The sequence below is a fragment of the Venturia canescens genome, chromosome 9 (genome assembly GCF_019457755.1).
Source record: "Venturia canescens isolate UGA chromosome 9, ASM1945775v1, whole genome shotgun sequence".
NCBI classification, from domain to species: domain Eukaryota; kingdom Metazoa; phylum Arthropoda; class Insecta; order Hymenoptera; family Ichneumonidae; genus Venturia; species Venturia canescens.
Window position 1 is genome coordinate 5941066 of NC_057429.1, and position 21785 is coordinate 5962850.

At 42.2% G+C, this 21785-nt stretch overlaps 2 protein-coding genes across 4 annotated transcripts in view; both read right to left on the reverse strand.

Moving 5' to 3' along the window:
• inaD (inactivation no afterpotential D) overlaps positions 1-21785 on the reverse strand; it is a 2962486-nt gene that overhangs the window by 1503152 nt on the left and 1437549 nt on the right. The window lies entirely within an intron of this gene.
• Positions 832-6236, reverse strand: LOC122416415 (uncharacterized). The gene has a single exon (XM_043429356.1). It carries the CDS (start codon positions 4496-4498, stop codon positions 2525-2527), a length of 1974 nt encoding a protein of 657 aa, XP_043285291.1. The 5' UTR covers positions 4499-6236; the 3' UTR covers positions 832-2524.

Below are 21785 nucleotides of genomic sequence, written 5' to 3' on the forward strand. Positions count from 1 at the left end.
TCGAATCGACGAGGAAATAGGGGACCAGGCGGTTGCAGGACCTTCAGGGATCGCTAGAACATCGGGAGTACGTCGTTTGAATTTTGAAATCAGCGATTCCAGCAGTGAAAGCAGCAGCAGTAGCAGTAGTGAAGAAGAGATCAGTGAAGAGGAGAGAGATGAATCTGATCACAATGTACATCATGATAATGAGGCTGATGATGAGCTGGAAAGGATTGAGTGGGAGGATGACGAGGAACAATTTTCTGATGCCTCTGAAACCTCTGAAGCCGATTCAGGTGTTACGTGGCGGGTTTGTGTCCACCAGAAACGGATAGACTAAGAATCGACCAAATGGCGAATTAACCCAAGTAACGGTTTATTCGAGGTCCCTGTGTTTGGAAGGGGGTTTTCCCCTCCGGGATTGGAACCGCTTGCGCTGCCGATCTGCGTTGGCGATAGGGTTGGAAAAGGCGAAATAAATTAAATGGCGAAGTAGCGAGCACTTACCTTTTCCTCGTAGCGGTGAAGCGTTTAGGGTGTAAAGCGACTTACGGAGTGTCCGGGGGAGTCTCGATTTCAGGGGGTTCGGGAGTGCGAACCCTGATTATTGTTGACGCCTCCGAAGAGACTGGTGATACAGCACGATACAATTTGGGCGTGCCCTCGATGTTCGGGCTCAAAAGACGCCCGGTTGGGTACTCCTTGCTGATCACGTATATTTTGCAATGAAGAGTGATTTGAGAAATAATCTTGACGGATGGTTTCGATGGTCGTTCCAGATTTACGGATTTGAGTTTTGAAGAGCTTATTATTTTCAGAGTTCTGGGTAAATGAGAAATAAACAGATGATTCGAGTTTGACGAAAAGAAATACGCTCGTTCCCTTTTATTTAGTAAAGAGTTCGAAATTACAGGACGGCGGACGAACCGTTGTAACTTAATTAAAACGCGAAGAAAAATATGATTTTTACAATAGGTGTACGCGGTGAATTTTTGGCAAACTTGCTCGAGAGGTTTTCTCGAAACGCGCGAATCGAAGCAACCCGAATACCGGGAACGCGTATCACGGTCCGTATTCGCTTGACGAGTCGAACAAAACAGAATTTCCGGAGTTTATGCGCACAAGAATTTCCGTAGTGGGGAGACACACTAATAATTTATCGGATGAGTCTAAATTTAAATTTAATAAAATTGAATTGAATTGATTGATTGATTAATTAACTGAATTTGGTTGATTGGTTAATTAATTGAATTGGTTAAAACGGGACTATTCGAGATTGATTTGTAAATTATTGAAATTTTGAAGGTAAATTTAAATTTTCGAAATAAGATTATTTGGGCTCGAATTCTTGGATTCACGTGGGGTGATTCAAAAATAAAGAAAAACGCGGGATTAAATTTGAATCGCTGAAATGATGTCAAGTTGTGATCGAAATTTAAATGTTGAATTGACAAAAATAAGTTAAAATACAAAATCGTGGAAACTATGTGAACCTGAAGTTTGAGTTTCGAATCAACGAAACAAACCCAAGATCACAGTTACCGATTCGAACTGTTAAAGCAAGCTTGTGGTTTGGAATTCGAATTAACGAAATAAACGCAACCTTGAGATTTTTAAATTTGAATTAATTATAAAGATGGTGAAACGTAAGTTTGTTTGGATAAATTGAGTCAATATGGATCAATGTGCCGACTCTTGAATTATTAGATGGTTTAATTTAATAGAGTGGACTTACTCGAATATTCGAAGGCAAAAGGGGTGAACTGGATTTTTCTCGTGGCGCACAAACTTTTACAGAATCGAAACACTTGATTCTGAAAGTGACACTCGCGAACGCGATATGCAGGTTGCTAGGATTTTATTTAGAAATACAAAATTATGGAAAAAAAAACAAAATAAGGCAGATTTGAGCCGGTACCGACACTCAAACACACGCGCTTCGCGAAGCTCGAGAGTTATGACCACAACCGACGCGATTAAAAATGAATTTGCTCGGACACGAATATACTCCGAAAAAATTGAGTGAGCGAAGCGGGTGAGTGAAGATCGAAGACTGACTAACTCCTTGACACTTTTCGACTCCTCCGATTCGCGAATGGAGGGGGTCCAGGCATTAATCTTTCGCTAAGTGTCTCACGGTAACTGGAGCTATAGGGCCGACCATGCACGTAGACCGGATGCTAGCAGTGCGAAAAATATCAGTAGAAACTCCACGTGCGTCGCTCTAGACTAAACCGAGGCGAGCTCGGACGCCCGGATGGAGATAAGAGATTCGCGTCGCCTCTCGGCAGACGTTTGCTTCGCGTAATCAGAAACTATGGGAAGGTATTCGTGCAACTTTGACTTATACAGGTCGGCTCGGAACTCTTCCGTTACCGTGAGAAACTTCATTTTGGAACGGTTTTGCGTTTTCGCTATCGCTGCGAAACATTATTTTTATAGTACTCCCGTGGTATTAATATAACAAGTATTTTTTAAAAATCCCCAAAAAAATAAAATTCGTTTACGGGGTTGAACCCGAGGACGTAACACCTCCCCCCTTTTAGTTCGAAGTCGCAGACTGAGAACCGGTTGTAAGACGCTCTAATAGTCGAGGGTCAACTCCGGTAGGGCCCCTTGGAGCTGGTGTTGGTTGAGATGCCACTACTGATGTTAATTCTTGTTCTCGTGGCAAGTGGTAAATGTTGTCTTGTTGCATGTTGTTGTTGCGGTATCTTCGCGTGATGAGCAGATGAGTTAGGGAATTACAAATAGCTCCGGCGAGAGCGAAACTCCAGCCGTAGAGTGTGTGCAAGGTGTACCCTTGGATGATTGTGTCGAAAACAGCCTTAATCGTTGAAAAGATGAACACGACTGCGAAGAATCCGGCGCTAATAATTCCAAATTTCTCTAAACCATGCCACATTTTATTTAGTGTGCTTTCCGCCAATTGTTCGATGCTTTCTGTAGTTAATAGGTTATGGAAGGCAATAGACCCGGCAGGTACCGAGTAACCAGCTGAGCCACGAGCGATGGTGTTTAATAGGGCGGATTTTTCCGCTGGAAACATAATTTTGTCGCGAAGTTCGTTTAACTCCTCTGTTGTGTAGATCCCGCTTTCCGCAAGATTACCGATTGGATTATAAGTCCAAGATGGTTGAGACAGTGGTTGAAGTTGTTGAGGGTTAGGCACCGGAGCTCCGTTAGGGTTGAATCCGTACCAATGGTTATCGATGTAATACTGAGCTGGTAGTAGTGGGTCGCACTCGATTTGAGTGCCTGTTTTGATCAAAATCTTCGAAGTTGGTGAGAGAAAACGCGACGAGTTTCTGTAGGTCACTGGAAGTTCGTTATAACATTCCGTTGTCCTGCGGATACTGCATTCGACCGGAGTGCATTTGACGATGTGTGCCACTTCGCCGGCTATGACGGCCGTGTAACCCAATGATTTCGTGACGGTACTTGCAAATTTTTCCGGGAATAATGTTGCCGTTGTGAGAGAATTTTGAAGAACTTGTCTTTCCAACTTGCATCGTTGTACGATGACGTCTTGATAGAGTCCCTGGATCTGCGATCTCACGTGTTTTTCGACGTAGATGAACTTGGAATTCACGTACGAGAAAATATCCAGATTACTGACGGAAATTTTAGTTTTTGAAGCAAAGGTTCTTCCTCTGGTGGTTTCCAAAATGTAGAGTTTGGGGTGTTCGGTCCTGATCAGCGTGTAACCGCAGACGTGAAATTCTGATTTTGCAGCCAAAGCGAATGTTGTTTCCTGAGTTGTCAACGAATATATGTTGGGATTGTTGGTCGTAAGGTTTGCATTGATTAATTTTGTTGCTGTCCCTTCGAAGAGGACGTCGTAGTGGTTGAAGTTGCACGAGTCGGATGGTTCTGTTTTCCAAAAAGCCGAATTGCCCTCCGTGTCCATGCAAGTTCCATCGGAAAGCACGCAATGCGTTCCGGAACGGAGTAGAATTTTGTTGTTAACGGTGTTGGCGTCCGCTTGGTAATTGGACACAACGATCTTCACGGATGCTTGCACGACGACGTTCTCCCAAGTTCCAAAAGGATCGCTATATTGAGTGCCAGCGCAGGTGCCATCCTGTTTGATGCTGCCTGCCAGAGTGACCGCCCGATTGGTGGTGCTGTTGCGACGTACGCCTACGATCTCCGCGGCGTTACTCAACTGGAGTAATCCAGTCTCTTGCAGGTGGATACAGGCTCGTTCATCGAGTTCTTGGAAGTACACTTGTTTCCCATTAGCAACGATGGAGACATGGGAATGCATTCCACAATAGTAGATGGTGCGATCAATTTCTATCCGACATTGGATGACGGACGTGTGCGAGAAGTCCGAAAGTTGGAGGAGTTGCATATATATCGGAACTGTAGTTGCCACGTTGACTGGGATATTACACTCTCCGACGCTGTTAAGTGCGATTGTCGTAACATTGAGATTAGATCCGCCACAGTCATAGCCTAGTAGACCGACTGTTTGCTGAATGAGGGCGAATACCATGAGTGACGAAAGCATCTTTCTCTCTCTCCCTGTAACCAAACGGGAACAATTTTAGCGGTCCAGCGGTAACCGGGTGCCGCGCAACTTGTTCGAATGTACTACGCGGGGTTTGCCCTTATGAAGGATTTTGATGTTTCCACCCGATAGGATTTCGATGATGGGGCAAGGTCCCGTATATTGATCTCCGAATTTGCCCTTCACAGGTTCTTTCAACATTAACACGACGTCCCCGACTTGGAAGTTTTGCGGGTTTATTTTTCGGTCGTAGTAGGTCTTCGACTTCTCCTTTGCTGCAATCAAATTGGCTCGCGCGAATCTTTGCAAATCGTGGATCTTTTCAAAAAGCTGTTTTAGATACTCTGGGTACGTTGCGACTCGTTCCTCTTCAATGTGGAGATGTCTTGATGGTAGATGCGCTAGTTTCCCGTACACTAATTCGTAAGGGGTGTATTTTGTTCCCTCGTGTTTGCTTACGTTATAACTAAACGCACCCAATTCAACAAAATCGTCCCATTCTTCGTCGGGGCTAACATATTGCTTAAGGTATTCGATCAACACGTGGTGAAAACGCTCGATAGACCCGTTCGATTGTGGGTGGAATGCAGTCGTTCGAAAGAGTTTAATTTTAAATCTCCTCGCCATAGCCTTCATCAAAATAGACTGGAAATTCGTGCCCTGATCGGTAAGTATGGCTTTTGGGGGACCAAAGATGGCAATAAAACGTTTAACCAATGCGTCACAAACGTCTGTGGCGGTTGTTTTGCTTATCGGTACGGCCAGAACGAATTTGGTAAGCAGATCCTGCATCGTGAGAATGTAGGCGTTACCCTTTTTCGTGACCGGGAGTGGACCAACGATGTCCATCGCAATTTTATCAAAAGAAGCACCAGGGGTATCCGTCAATACCATGGGCTGCTTTGTTTTAACACGAACCAATTTTTTTAATTGACAATTTTTGCACAATTGGATATATTCTTGAATTTGAACCTTCATGTCCTTCCAAAAGAAATTCTCGCGAATAAGTTTGTACGTTTTATTGACACCTTTGTGCCCGCCGAGAGTCGAACAATGCTTTTCCGCAATGATTCCGAGCCGTTCTTCTTCAGATGGGTAACGTATTAATTGTTTACAAATTGTGAGGGTCAAGTTCAGATCCTTTAAAATCGTGATAAAGCGCAGTTTCACGTCTGCCCATTGGACTCCCCCAACGAGGTCTGTCCTAGCGATCGAAATCGAGTTAATTTGCTCCTCTAAAATTGCATCGCGTAGCGACGTGATTGTTTCGTCTAAATCTTCGAACGCTAGGTTTTCCCTCGCGTGGAATAGAATGGGCAGAGCCATGACTTTACGGTTTTTGAAATTTCGCACATTGACGCGATAAATTGTGAGGTCGTTAAACGCTGGTAACTTCTCGGTTACCTGTAGATCCTTTCCCCCGGAATCGACGGGAATGCCAGATCTAGTGATAAAAACCACGTAATTATCTATCTGCATGGATAAATTGTCGCGAGTTTCGCGAATTTTCAGGGAATCGTGAACCTCAACATCCTGGTCATCCTCCGTCTCAGGACGGGGAATAGGATCCACATTTTCATCGTCGGAATCACTTGACGAATCGGAGTCGGACGCGTCTGTCTCTATTGAATTTCTACGATTGAAATCATACAATTGATCCTCGGGATCTGATTCATTTATTTCTTCGATTAGATCTTGGACATCATTGTCGATCGGGTCTCGACCACTAAACGCAGACGGGTCGTCTCCCTTACTACAACCCGGAACTTCGTCCGGAAAAGCTGAGGCTTCTTCCTCGCTTGACAAAATCGGAACTTCATCCGGAACAACAATCGGAATCGTTTCCTTTTCTTTCTTTTTCGTAGATTTCGCTTTCTTTCTCCTAACGGTCTCTGGTTCGCTTTCTATCTGTTCTTCGATCCTCTTTCTCTTGCGCAATTGCCTAGGAACTGGGATTTCTCTCAGTTCGGGAGCAGGGGCGGACTGGGATTCGGACGTGGGTGGACCGAGATGCACCGGTGGGTTTTTCCCGTTCCCTTTTCCCTTTTTACGTGGGCAATGAGCAATACAATGAATTGTTTTTCCTATTTTGGAATTTTCTGTTATTTCTGCTTCGGGCGGATTTCGTGACAAGGCGTCAGCATTGCTGTTAACCTTGCCAGGTTTGTATTTAATTTCGTAGGAGTAATTTGAAAGACTGAGTCTCCAGTGGACGAGACGATTAGCGGGATCTTTAACTGAGTTTAACCAGACGAGTGGCTGATGATCGGTTAATAACAAAAATTTACGCCCATAAATGTACGGTCTAAAATGATTGACACAATAAATGATTGCAAGGCATTCTTTCTCGATCACTGAATAGTTAAGTTCGTGTTTATTCAAAGTACGTGAAGCGTACGCAATTGGTTTGTCTTTACCGATTTCTCCCTGACTAAGCACGCCACCGATAGCTGCGTTAGACGCATCGGTCGTGACGATGAAATCCTTTGTGAAGTCTGGGTACTGTAACACGGGCTCCTTGCAGAGAGCATCTCGAAGAGTCTCGAAAGCTGCTTGTTGGGTTTGGGTCCACTTAAAGGGGACCCCCTTTTTAAGAAGATTGGTGATTGGTTTTGAGATTCCGGAGAAATTTTCAATAAAACGGCGGTAATATCCCGCTAGACCCAAAAATTGTTTAATTTTTTTTTGATTGTTTGGAACTGGGTATTTTTGCAAGGACTCAATCTTTTTAGGATCGGGACGGACGCCTTCGCTGCTGATGACGTGTCCAAGGTAGCCGACTTCACGCCGGAGAAATTCGCATTTATCGGGTTGTAGCTTGAGGTTTGCTTTCTGCAGTCGGGCCGCGAGTTTGTCAAATTTTTGCTTGTGTTCGGCCAAGCTTTTTGCGTAAATGACGATGTCATCTAAATACACAAATAGCTCTACACCTTGCAGACCAACTAAGACTCTATCCATGAGCCGTTGAAATGTTGCAGGCGCGTTTTTCAAGCCGAATGGCATTCGGTTAAATTCATAATGGCCAAAGGGGGTGGAAAATGCCGTTTTATGTTTATCGGCAGGATCCACTTTAATTTGGTGGAAACCGCTGGCGAGATCGAACACCGAAAAGTATTTAGCGTTGCCAAGCTGGTCTAAGATTTCGTTAATTTGCGGGAGGGGGTAAGCATCCCCGATTGTCTTTTCATTGAGGTTGCGATAATCGATAACCATTCGCCATCTCTTGTTTCCTTGGGAATCCTCCTTTTTGGGGACTATCCACAGAGGAGCGCTATAGGGCGAGAGGGAAGGTTCGATTACGTTATTTTTGGCGAGATCCGTTACTTGTTTGGTAATCTCCTCCTTATGAATCGGAGGGAAACGATACTGCCGTGTGAATACCGGCTGATCGTCGACGGTAGTGATTTTGTGATAGAAATCCGGGACGAAATTCAGAGGTTCGTCCGGCAAGTGGAATAAATTCGCATTTTCGCGGATAAGTGGTTCGAGACTATCGCGTTCTTCTTCATTGAGATGGTCTAATCGAAGTAAATTTTTAACCAGTTCAACGCGGTCTAGTTTTTCCACCACGCGGATTTGGCGCGCCGCTGGATCTTCGAGGGATACGTGATGCTCTATCTTTTCAAGTTCTAATCCCGATGTTTCAGTGGATTCAAATTCTAATAGTTTTACTTTCGGAACGTTCCAAAAATAATCTTTTTCGGTTGTGTTACAAACGATGATTTTAGCAATCCCGTTCTCAACACGGACTACGGCTTGGCCGCAGTAAATACCGGCTCCAAAATTTAAGTTCGGCAAGTATCCGATCCCGATTTCTGGGTTTTCGATTTTGACAAATGAAACGGTCTTTGAACGGTTAGCGATGAACACGGAAGGGCAGTCGACGAACGGGACAGTCTGTCTGAAGTTTTTGCCCCAAGATAAAAGACGTTTAGACCAGTCAATGGATGCTGCGTTTTCAACAAAAAATTCGGCTCCTATTAGACCGTGCTGAGGGAGCGAGAAATCGTCACCGACGACATGAAAGGTGGTGAGAGTACCACTCAGCCATATCCGGATAAACCCGAATGTGTAGATCGGTTTACCTGCTATACCGACTAAAAGGATTTTATTTTCGGAGTTGATGGTAACGGAGCTCCTGATACTTCCTATTTTTACTAAATTAACCTCCGCACCGGTGTCGATTAAAAACTGATTCGAACCCGTTAGTTGAGGGCTATCGAGTGTAACCGTGGGAGAGTTAAATTGACGTTTTACGCCGAGGTTGACTGTTCGGATTCTAGTAGTTGGATCGAGTTTACAGGGCTGAGAACTTGGGGCTCGCCCGCCGTGCCCTGTTCGACTGGACGAGGACTCGAGTTTTTTGTGAGGTCAGCGAGTTTCCTAAAGCAATGTGTCTCAAAGTGGCCTTGACGATTACAGTAAGCGCAGTGAATTTCAGCACTAATCGAGTTGACCTTATTTCGATTTTGGTTCGCGTGAGGCTGGTGGTTTTGGTTTCGAGTTTGGTTTTGATCCGGGTTACCGGAATAACGGTTTGTGCGGTTGTCCTTTTTGGGACGTTTTTCGGGAAACTTCGTCCAACAGTTGTCTGGAATATGCCCGTTTTTTCCGCAATGAGGACAGGAGCCCAAAGCAGTCGAGACTGCTTTCACGGCTGCTGATTGCTGAAATCTACTGGAGTGGTTATTGCTGAAAATTTTACGATCCCGTTCGGTTTCTTTTTCGATTTTAATTGCTTTTTCGAAAAGGCTATCTAAATCGGTATAACCTTCGAGCATGAGACGAACGCGAAAAAATGGCGGAAGGCCTCTCAAGAAACTTTCCATCGCTTCTTTTTTGTTGATTTCGAGTTGTCGGGGAAGTGGGGGGTCGTCTTGCTCATTGATGGTGAAAAGAAGATCTTTTACCCGACTGACATATTGAATAATATTTTCTGAATGCAGTTTTGAGATGACCGCTAATTCTCCGCGATACTCGTTCGTAGTTTTCGCGGCACCGAAAAAGGATTTCAGGCGATCGGTGAATGATTTGATGGTAACGAGATGATCGTCTTCGATGGCTGTGGCCGCGAGGCCTTTCAATTTTGTTTTGAGGAGGCAGACTAAATTAGCCTCGTTGCCTGAACTGAACATTTCCTGAACTTTCATGCAGGAGCGAACAAACCGGAGAACCGGGATATTATATCCGCTGAAGATCGGAACCGTTTCAAGCGCATCCTTATATCGGATGGCGGAAATGTTTAGCCGGCCCGAGGGGTCCGGACGATTTTCGTGAGAAGTCGAAAGATCCGGATTTCGATCAATATTCGGGGCTTGGTTAGGATTCGAGGAAGCATTTGAATTATCGCTTGAATTTAACGTTGGATTACGAATTATGCTAACGATATCTTTTTTCAGACTTCCCAGCTCCTTGAAAAGCGCGTGAATGTTGGTTTTCACGTCTTCTATTTCCGGGCCTTGACTACTAATACTCTCTTCTTTCATTTGCAATCTCTGGAATTGGTCAGCTACGTCTTCTCTTTGTTCATCTAAAAGTGCTTCCGTTCTAGTGATTCTTTGTTCTCTTTTCGCGAGTAATTCCTCTTTAGCCAGTTGTTCTTGTTCTTTACGGGCTAATTGTTCGGACAAAGATTTGAGCTCGTCGGCCGAAAGTGGGAGAGCCATTTTGGTAATAATTCTAAGTGAATTTTAGTCGGAGGAAAGAAAAATTACGAGTTTATTCAGTTAAGTTCAAGCGAATTCAAATCTTTCGGGATGAACGCAAATTGACAACGCAATGTATCCCACCGCTGCCACCAAAAATGAAAACCTGTTACGTCGCGGGTTTGTGTCCACCAGAAACGGATAGACTAAGAATCGACCAAATGGCGAATTAACCCAAGTAACGGTTTATTCGAGGTCCCTGTGTTTGGAAGGGGGTTTTCCCCTCCGGGATTGGAACCGCTTGCGCTGCCGATCTGCGTTGGCGATAGGGTTGGAAAAGGCGAAATAAATTAAATGGCGAAGTAGCGAGCATTTACCTTTTCCTCGTAGCGGTGAAGCGTTTAGGGTGTAAAGCGACTTACGGAGTGTCCGGGGGAGTCTCGATTTCAGGGGGTTCGGGAGTGCGAACCCTGATTATTGTTGACGCCTCCGAAGAGACTGGTGATACAGCACGATACAATTTGGGCGTGCCCTCGATGTTCGGGCTCAAAAGACGCCCGGTTGGGTACTCCTTGCTGATCACGTATATTTTGCAATGAAGAGTGATTTGAGAAATAATCTTGACGGATGGTTTCGATGGTCGTTCCAGATTTACGGATTTGAGTTTTGAAGAGCTTATTATTTTCAGAGTTCTGGGTAAATGAGAAATAAACAGATGATTCGAGTTTGACGAAAAGAAATACGCTCGTTCCCTTTTATTTAGTAAAGAGTTCGAAATTACAGGACGGCGGACGAACCGTTGTAACTTAATTAAAACGCGAAGAAAAATATGATTTTTACAATAGGTGTACGCGGTGAATTTTTGGCAAACTTGCTCGAGAGGTTTTCTCGAAACGCGCGAATCGAAGCAACCCGAATACCGGGAACGCGTATCACGGTCCGTATTCGCTTGACGAGTCGAACAAAACAGAATTTCCGGAGTTTATGCGCACAAGAATTTCCGTAGTGGGGAGACACACTAATAATTTATCGGATGAGTCTAAATTTAAATTTAATAAAATTGAATTGAATTGATTGATTGATTAATTAACTGAATTTGGTTGATTGGTTAATTAATTGAATTGGTTAAAACGGGACTATTCGAGATTGATTTGTAAATTATTGAAATTTTGAAGGTAAATTTAAATTTTCGAAATAAGATTATTTGGGCTCGAATTCTTGGATTCACGTGGGGTGATTCAAAAATAAAGAAAAACGCGGGATTAAATTTGAATCGCTGAAATGATGTCAAGTTGTGATCGAAATTTAAATGTTGAATTGACAAAAATAAGTTAAAATACAAAATCGTGGAAACTATGTGAACCTGAAGTTTGAGTTTCGAATCAACGAAACAAACCCAAGATCACAGTTACCGATTCGAACTGTTAAAGCAAGCTTGTGGTTTGGAATTCGAATTAACGAAATAAACGCAACCTTGAGATTTTTAAATTGGAATTAATTATAAAGATGGTGAAACGTAAGTTTGTTTGGATAAATTGAGTCAATATGGATCAATGTGCCGACTCTTGAATTATTAGATGGTTTAATTTAATAGAGTGGACTTACTCGAATATTCGAAGGCAAAAGGGGTGAACTGGATTTTTCTCGTGGCGCACAAACTTTTACAGAATCGAAACACTTGATTCTGAAAGTGACACTCGCGAACGCGATATGCAGGTTGCTAGGATTTTATTTAGAAATACAAAATTATGGAAAAAAAAACAAAATAAGGCAGATTTGAGCCGGTACCGACACTCAAACACACGCGCTTCGCGAAGCTCGAGAGTTATGACCACAACCGACGCGATTAAAAATGAATTTGCTCGGACACGAATATACTCCGAAAAAATTGAGTGAGCGAAGCGGGTGAGTGAAGATCGAAGACTGACTAACTCCTTGACACTTTTCGACTCCTCCGATTCGCGAATGGAGGGGGTCCAGGCATTAATCTTTCGCTAAGTGTCTCACGGTAACTGGAGCTATAGGGCCGACCATGCACGTAGACCGGATGCTAGCAGTGCGAAAAATATCAGTAGAAACTCCACGTGCGTCGCTCTAGACTAAACCGAGGCGAGCTCGGACGCCCGGATGGAGATAAGAGATTCGCGTCGCCTCTTGGCAGACGTTTGCTTCGCGTAATCAGAAACTATGGGAAGGTATTCGTGCAACTTTGACTTATACAGGTCGGCTCGGAACTCTCCCGTTACCGTGAGAAACTTCATTTTGGAACAGTCTTGCGTTTTCGCTATCGCTGCGAAACATTATTTTTATAGTACTCCCGTGGTATTAATATAACAAGTATTTTTTAAAAATCCCCAAAAAAATAAAATTCGTTTACGGGGTTGAACTCGAGGACGTAACACAGGAAAGAAACAAAAACGCTCTTTCGTAAAATTCAAATAAATCATCAATTCCGGGCTCCTTTTCATAATCTTATGTATATAACGGAAATTGAAAAAATACAGGGTATTTTTCCGCGGAGAATGATTTTTTTGACATCGATCCTTTTATACGTGAGGCTGATAGGCGAATTTACAACGCTGAGAGGGTTCTAGAGCTATTGGAAACATCCGATGATAATGAGTGGGAGTAGAGATTGATCAACAAAAAAATTTTTTGTTAGTAATCACCTATGTTTTTCTTACGTTTTTACTATTTATCTGATTACTCATGATGAGAGTACTTATCTTTTTTTTTCATTTTTAGTTCACCAAACCGGCGGAGGAGAAGAATGGGGTGATATTTTACCACCAGGCCAACGCTTCCAGATTTTAAGCGAAAGGGCACGCTACTTTCACCGTTTCAAAACACGAGAGTAGTAAGGCTATACCAGTTCTAACCCATGGGGCTCTCAGGGAGGAGCGGGGACGGGGGAGCGCGGGGACCGTTGCGGGGCTGCACGGCATGTGGAGGGGAAGGTTCTCGCACAGCGGGGGTGCGGCGGAACTTTGAAGAGACAAAAGATTTTTTTACACCATACCCTCCAATGACTGATTTATGTTTCTGGTATATCAGATTGAACGGAATTTTCTTTTTAAAGTGCTCTTGCCGAAGATGATCTTAATTATCGGACTCCGTGACGAAAGATGTTTACATGTCACACCAATGACAAATTGAGGTGTCCGGTGTTACGTATTTTGTATTGTGGGGCAAGTTCCGACAAGATTTCTTTTTCAAAATGCCCCTCCCCCAATTTTTGCTTAGAGGAATATATTGTTTTTTTCTGAGAAAAAATGAAAGTTTGCATCAGACTGGAAGTATTTGCTCTCAATGACAGATTTATGTGTCCTGTGTTACATTCCTGAGATGGCGATTTCTTTTTTCAAAATGCCCCTCCCTCGACAAATTTATGTGTCCTGTGTTGCATCTTTTGTATTCCTGAGGTGGTACAAGTTTCGACGAGATTTCTTTTTTCAAAATTGGATCATTACTGAAGTCGAGGTCGAGATGGAAAGATGTGCAAGTATCCACCCGGCGAAACATCCATTGGCATTAACAGCAAATGAACTTGAATCATTACTGAAGGCTTTGCTTTTGAAGTATTATAGTGCATTCATTCCTGTTTTATGGAATCGTTTACCCAAGTATTTGCAGTGTGATAGTGAAGTGCAATCATATCAATTGTGCTACGATCATTATAATCAACCCTGGCTACATACGCATATTGATTCTTGTAGACCTAAACGACGAGATTGTGAAAAGTGTCACATAATGGAACGACTTGTGAATATCTATACGACTCTACGCATAAAAAATCCCTGTGAAATGACATCGGAGGAGCTCCAAATTATATCTCCTATCGTCTTTAAACAATGTTTTAGTGAATATACAGATATTCTGTGGGATCGTTTACCCGAATATTACAAATCCGATAGTGAGATTGCATTATTACGTCGTTGCGTTGAACATTGGAATGTATCATCGATGGACGATCATATTGACGGTCCGGCTCCGCAACGTCGAAATTGTAGGAAATGCTGTGAACGTGTTTGAACAAGTTTAGAATGCACGTGTTCATAACGTCGGCGGAATCAAAGAGCCTGTACAGAAAAAAGGACCACCAGAGGCGATTGCATCGATTCCAATATAGATCACGTTTGAACCTGTTTGAAAGCGTGTGGAAGGGGATGATCCAGTTTTGGGGTAGGGATTGATGGAACAACTACAAATAGCAGAGTCCAGAAGAAAAAAGCATCACTTCACGTCTTCGTAAAGTTGAGTCAAGACTTGCTCTTTAAAGAAAATCTCAAAAAACTATATCCATAATGGAGTTCTCCGCCATCAACAATATCATCGCAAAGTCAGAGTATCTCCCTGCCAAGAAGCTGAAAGAACTCCAAGTCAACGAAGAATATCGCGTCTCGGACGTGAGGACAGCAAATACCAAATGGGGAAAAAGATACGTCGCCGAAATCAGGAATCAATTCACCGTATTCCTGCCACCGCGAGTTATCAAGGCATCCGATCAGAATCCAGCGGTATTCGAGAAATTTCTGGAAACGGCTCATTGTGGACAACTATACATGAAATATCTCGGTGGTGATTGGAACGCTATTGAATTTTCTCAAAGAAATTTCTAATATTCTCAACGCAAAAATGTATATATCTGAATCACCGATGAAATGTATGTTGAAGGAGGAGGAGGAGGAGGAATATTGTATAAATATAATTACACATTTATGAAAAAATTGTTTTGTTTATTCCAAGATCCCTCTATTACATAATGCATGATATACGTATAACCAGCTTTGCAAAGATTTTACATTCTTCGTTGCACAATTAAATTTCGATTCGTTGGTGTGGTGGTGATGGTCGCATTTCGATGGATTTCTCGGTAGTTTTTTCAACGATGGGCAGTCCAAAGTCTCCAAATCGACAATCTCCGTTGACAGATCCAAAAAGTTCGTCAGCCATAAAGACTTTTCGCAGCCTTTTACGAAGATGGTATGAGCGCCGCGTAAGATAGTTTGAATTATTCCTGTTGCCGCATCGTATGGTATTACACCAAAATCCCATGATAATCCATGGAAATTACGTTCCAGCCATTTGTTTGTCGTTTTATACTTTGTCGGCAGAGAATCCCATGCATACGGTGGTGCGAAGAAAAGTGTGAGAGGTTCAGCATTCTTCACGTCCGCACGAATAATTGAAATTTCTTTCAGTATAAACTCATTGATGGGTCCTTTGAAGCCTTGTAGATCGATGACAAAATCCATGATGACTGTTGGCCGAAGAAGTTGATGGTACGGTTTTATACCAATTTTCTCACCCCACCACTCACTGGATTGTATTCAACGATGCGATCGTGTAGAATGAGGCAGTATGCGCAAGTTTGTGCTGGAATATTTGTGCTTGTTTTAAATTCGAGGCGCACATCAACAGGTCCAGACTTGAGAGAATCGTTCTGCTTCGAGCAGTCAATCACAATGAGAGGTGCAAATTTGAGAAAATCCGCTTTTGTAAGCCATGGTTCGGCCTCCTTATTGTAGTACATCGGTTGAAAGTTTGTATACATATCGTACAGTACTGCATTATGTTGTATATTCATTTTTTCTATATTCCATTCATATTACCGGATTTTGTTCTATATTCAAATTCATATTACCATAAGGATAGCATTGTGAATTCAAGTATAATTTTACATCAGTAACGTTGCAGTGATCAAAATTACTCGCATTTTGCCTTTTATTATTCTTTCGTCCTGTTTGGAATGCCAGGATCACATATCGAGGTTTTTCCAGCAGCGTTGATGTCTTGACTGACCACACGTGTTTCGATGTCGCCGGTAACATTGGATATTCATACAATTCCCACGTACGAAAACTCATTGGAATTGGAGTATCTTTGGCGATGAATTTCAACAGTTGAATTTTCCGTTTATCTGCCACGGTGACGTATGGAACGAGCCATTCAATTTTTCGTAGTGTAATTTTATAATCTTCAGCGGCTGGTTGAACTATTGCATTATCGTCGGAACGTGATCTAGTCAAAATTAATTCGTGCTTTGCATTCACCACCATTTTTCGATAATCTTCAGCAAATCCCAGCAGCATGCTCAGTGGTATGCATACGTCAAAGTTGCCTGCTGCGTCCACAATCGGTTTCGTCTCATCGACATCGACCCAACCAGTGTTCTCAAGCATTGTACTTCTCGCCGACGAATGAGATGTATATCCTTTCATAAGAGATTTGATTCCCACATTCTTATTACGATCGATTTCAACGGCGTTAAGTTCATAACGCACTTCCTCGAATAAATGGCAAATGGCATTGTTAACGAAATTCGTTGCAGCTAAGACTTTACCATCCGGCATTGTCAGTTTGCCGCAAATGTGAATTGAACTTTTACTCGGTAGAATTGATAAATCTTGATGCTGGATTGAAATACGTATTTCATCACTATTGTTGTATGTTGATGATGCGTATGGTTGATGTGCATGAACCTTATAATGTATGATGGATTCATCAAACATGATGGGTATCTGGATGTTTATGATTTCTTCCTCCATTGCAGGCAGCAGATGCACAATTAGCAAAGCAGATAATTTCTCACACGCGAACTCCACGAATTTTGAGACCCAAACTCTTCAATAGCAGAAGGTTTTGAGGTGTTAGCTCTTTGAGCGTTGATCGACGACTGCTTTCGCGATCCCATGTTGGCTTATTAATATTGTCAATACGATGATTGTAAATTATGCCCATTGAGATTTTATATGAAGTCTTATGGTGATGACTTCACCGCGGAAATTGATCAAATCTCCGTCTTGATCGACAATACGAAGCTGTATATTGTCAATGCGACGAGTTGTGATTGGTGGATAAATGACGCTCGACGGTACTTCGATGATTTTATAGCCGACCGGTACAGATGGGAAAAATTCGTGAATTGTATGAACTTTTCGCCCGTTGATGTATGCACCAGTGGTTATGTTACACTCGACTCGAATGGCGTTCACTTTGAGAATGGACACGGGTAGATCAGACACATGTCTTTTATTGAGCTCCAATCGACGCGACGTAAAACCCAGCAAAGGTCCAATCGAATTTTTGGATGTAAAATCAATCGATTGATTGCACTCAATTTCACTGCGTAGCGTATAATTATTCGGCTGAAGCTGAATTTGTATGTTTTTAGATGCCAACTCAGTTTTCAAATATTTTTCAATATCTTCAATTTCATAGCTGCCCGTTGGAATGGTCACCACATGATTTCCAACATGAAATTCATTGCAACCAATGTCGATATTTGGAATCGAATTGAATGTGAGCAGCTCGACGAGTCCAAGAGTATAATTTTTGTCGGGCGATAGTTCGATGGGTGGAAAAAATTGTGCCTCGAGTATGGAGGATGATCCAGTAATGGTGATCGTCAAACTATCATCCATGATGCTCGCAGATTTAGAACTAAACACGCAGCTCCATAGTCCTCATTTATATAGTGCATAATTGTCTCGTCGACTTAGTTGCCCACACAAAAATTTCAAACATAAATGTCCACATATTATTGTATCGTATTCCTGATACTTTTTATAATTGTATTTCACGCTACCAACATTGAAGTATCTCATGAGTTCGGGTGGAGGTGGGAGATTGCCGAAGCTGTCAAAGTATGTGACTCGCTGACCAGTCTTTTTATATGCAACCCAGTGTGTCCCAGGGCCCACATTTTCATCCAAATTCACGATTGCTGATTCTTGCTTGAGTGGTCCATTCTCAGGTAAAGTGTCACGCATGAAAACGCCACGAAAGTTACGAATTTTCATGGCTCTCGCATACTTTAGCAGATCGATGTCGGTGAGTGGTAGCGTGATTATACGTTTTTTGTCCCGAGGTAAAGACCCAAACCCTGTTTGTATGGTTTCAGATGTAAACCTTTACCCAAAGCGATGGCCTCGAGTATTCTGTTGTGACGTTTACTTTCCTCCAATTCCTTTTTAGCCGCTTGAGCAGCATTTACAGCTTTGACTATTGCAGTACTTCCACCAGACAGTGCACCAACGGCGCTAAGGCCGGCAAAGATGGGTACGAGGAAGGGCAATAAACGGCCGATTTTGCGAGGTACAGGTAGAACCCGAGGCATGCGTACTTTATCACCTTTAACACTGGCATGCGCACCTTTCAATGCTGACATGACGATTTCACGGGGGTCACCACTACGAATCATGGCTTTCTTTGCGGCACTAATGATCTTTTTCAGACAAACACTTTTTTTGGTCTTTTTCGTCACTCGTTTTATACCTAGACCAAATTTCTTTTTCGCCTTCATAATGTTTGTCACGGCCCAAGCACTTGCTCTTTCACCAAGACTTGCGTCTTTCGAGGTTACACGTTGCCAGGCTTGTTCAGCCAAAATTTCATCCGCCAGATGTCGTGCTTCCAAGTTTTCACGATTTTTCGAATATGCGATATCGTGTTCTTTACACGCAGCGTCCAGCGCGTTCATACCAGGATCACCACGAGCAAGACGTTTGATCAATTTCGTACCAGGTCCACAATATTGATAGCCCGGTAGATGTAGTTCCACGGGAAGATTGTTGATTATACTGTTTACCAAACCTTTACCAGGTTTATCATGTACAATCATTACTCTGCAGTGGTTACAACTCGACTGACTATTCCAACATTATAAAGTTGCATTCATATGATTTTTTCAATCAGTCGCATGCGAGGTGAAGTCGAAGAAACAAGTTTCGAGCGGTCAACTCCCCATAATAAATTTCGATGAATTTATTGTTGGAGCGGGTAGTGTGAAGAGGCGTCATGGAAACTTACTACCTAAAAGCATTCGAGCCGTATTTTGTGGCCCCTCGAATTGTGGAAAAACGAATGCCTTACTCACGCTCCTAATACATCCAAATGGTTTGAGATTTGAGAATATATATCTATACTCGAAATCGTTGAAGCAGCCAAAATACCGATTGCTTGAGCAAATGCTTAAACCTGTGGAAGGAATTTTTTCAATTTAACGAGCACGAACAAGTTGTGGCACCTAGTGAAGCTCGCCCAAACTCCATATTCATCTTTGACGATATAGCGTGTGAGAAACAGGACAACGTGAGAGCATTTTTTTCCATGGGAAGACACGAGATTGTGGATAGTTTTTATCTCTGTCAGACGTATACTCGTATTCCGAAACATCTCGTGAGAGACAATGCAAATTTTATAGTGCTATTCAAACAAGATGATATGAACCTCAAGCATGTATATAATGATCATGTCAATACGGATATGACTTATGCAAGTTTCAAAAAAATGTGTGTCAAGTGTTGGAAATCGGACAAGTATGGATTCATCACGATTGACAAGGACAGTGAGTTGAATGCTGGAAGATATAGAAGGGGATTTGATTCTTTCCTCACTGTCGATGATGATGATGATGATAAATAATTGTTCCCCTGGATTTTACAAGGCAGTCTAAAGTCTGACTTACTCGTGTCAACATGAAGCGCAAAGAACTTTTAAAGGCGACGGCTGTATTGAGTGAACTTGCCAAGGCGAGTGATGCAATAAGACGAAAACATCGAATGTTGAAAAGTGGACGTGATAGTGCTCAGCAGAAAATGCAAGATGTGTTTAAACCGATTGTTGAACCATTGGAAGAACTAGTTTCATATAACCTAAAATTAAGAATGAACGTGTAAATGTTAAAAAGGAGGAAGAGGAGGAGGAGGAGGAGAAGGAAGAAGAGTCTCCAAATTTTGGAGAAAATAGCATGAAGCAAGATATTTCTTTCAAAGATGATATTTGGCATGATGCAATTACTGATGAGAATGTCGGTGTACCCTTAACTAAAAATAGTGATAATGATATTCATGAAGATAATAATGATGATGATGAGGACGATGATAACTTGGAATCATCTGGAGATGTTGATAATTTGATACGTGAATATCTGGGCTTACTGCGTAGTAATAACAAAACAAGATTAGATGGCGTGTATGGAATACGAAATCTCGCTCAAAACAGATTAATGATTGGTGATTCACCAATTCATTTCGAACTCGATCATTTAGTGGTTGGAGATGAAAAGTATCCCAAAAGTATTGGCTTGGTGGAACTGTTGTTTAAAAAAGAGCCCGAACTCAAATATGTAACACCAAATGACTTGGAGAAATATCAGAAAATTGTCATCACAACGAATGCTCATAAAAAATTTTATAAACGCACGGGTGCGGTACGTCAGAATATAAATAGTAAATTTAAAAATTATATATCCCAAATGCTCGGTAGCAACGATAAGAAAGGTGGTGCTCTGCCTCAGTATAAGGTAGCACGAAAGCATACCTCTGTCGACTATGTTCATTGGGATGATCCAAATGAGCTGGTAGATCGTCTTCGCTTATTGCTCGCATCGCAAGCTGCTGGAAATTCATCACATTCGAATGAAATTATATCGATTATCGAGGAGTTGCGTGAAGCTGAAATCATTTATTAACATGTAATGGCTTGCTTTCATCCACATTCCCAACATGAGCGTCGATGTGTTTGGACGAAAGTTGAGTAGACGTGGTGCAGGTCCTCCGGGTAAACCAGGTGCTGGATTCAAAATTCCATCGGACGGTCATTACGACTTGGAACGAAAACGACTGAGCAACGTTGGTGAGCCAGTAAATGCTCGAGATGTTGTAACACTCGGTGCATTCAGCAAACACATTCATTCTATAACTCATAGTGTGACTCATACAACGAATCAAAAGTGCGAATCAAATGTGGCGGCTGCAGAAAAGCGTGTGAGAACCGAGCTCGCCCATCTCCGTGAAAAAATTGATAATATAAAGAGAGAAATCTCAGAACTTCATGATGATATGAAGCTTTTACGAGATCATCTAATGATAAGTCAGTGAAAAGTCCTCCAGACTCTTATCTTCTGCAATTGATGAGGACCGTGGGGGAGAAGAAAAAGGAGTGAAAAGAAGCTTGCGGTGGTTGAAGAACTGCATGTCTGCATATGCACAACACAACTCCAACCATAAATTTCTCCTCACCGTCATCGATATATTCTCCAAATTCGCCTGGGCCGCACCGTTGAAGAGTAAAAGTGGAAAAGATGTGAGTGCTGCAATGGAGTCGATTCTCAGCAAAGGACGGATACCGAAAAATCTTCACGTCGATCGAGGAAAAGAATTTTATAATATGAACTTTAAGGCTTTGATGAAAAAGTATAATATACACTTGTATTCTACATTTAGTAATTTGAAAGCATCAATTTGTGAGCGGTTCAATCGTACACTTAAGAATAAAATGTGGATTCAATTTAGTTTTCGCAGAAACTGGAAATGGATCGATATTCTCGATACATTAATTATAAAATATAATGATACATTACATCGTACGATAAAAATGAAACCGAAAGATGTGAACGCTGAGAATGAAAAACAATTATTGCACAATGTATACAATAGATCTGAAGTAGGAAACCAAGCAAAATTAAAAATCGGCGATAAAGTGCGCATAAGTAAATTTAAGAATGTATTCGAAAAAGGTTATACACCAAACTGGACAACTGAAATTTTTACAATATATCGAGTGAGAAAAACTAATCCAGTTACATATAATATAAAAGATCATCAAGATGAGCCCATCGCAGGTGGTTTTTACGAGCA

What these genes read in the sequence shown, in the direction of transcription:
- LOC122416415 (XM_043429356.1), bottom strand. Translation starts at nt 4,498, where the DNA reads ATGCTTTCGTCACTCATGGTATTCGCCCTCATTCAGCAAACAGTCGGT.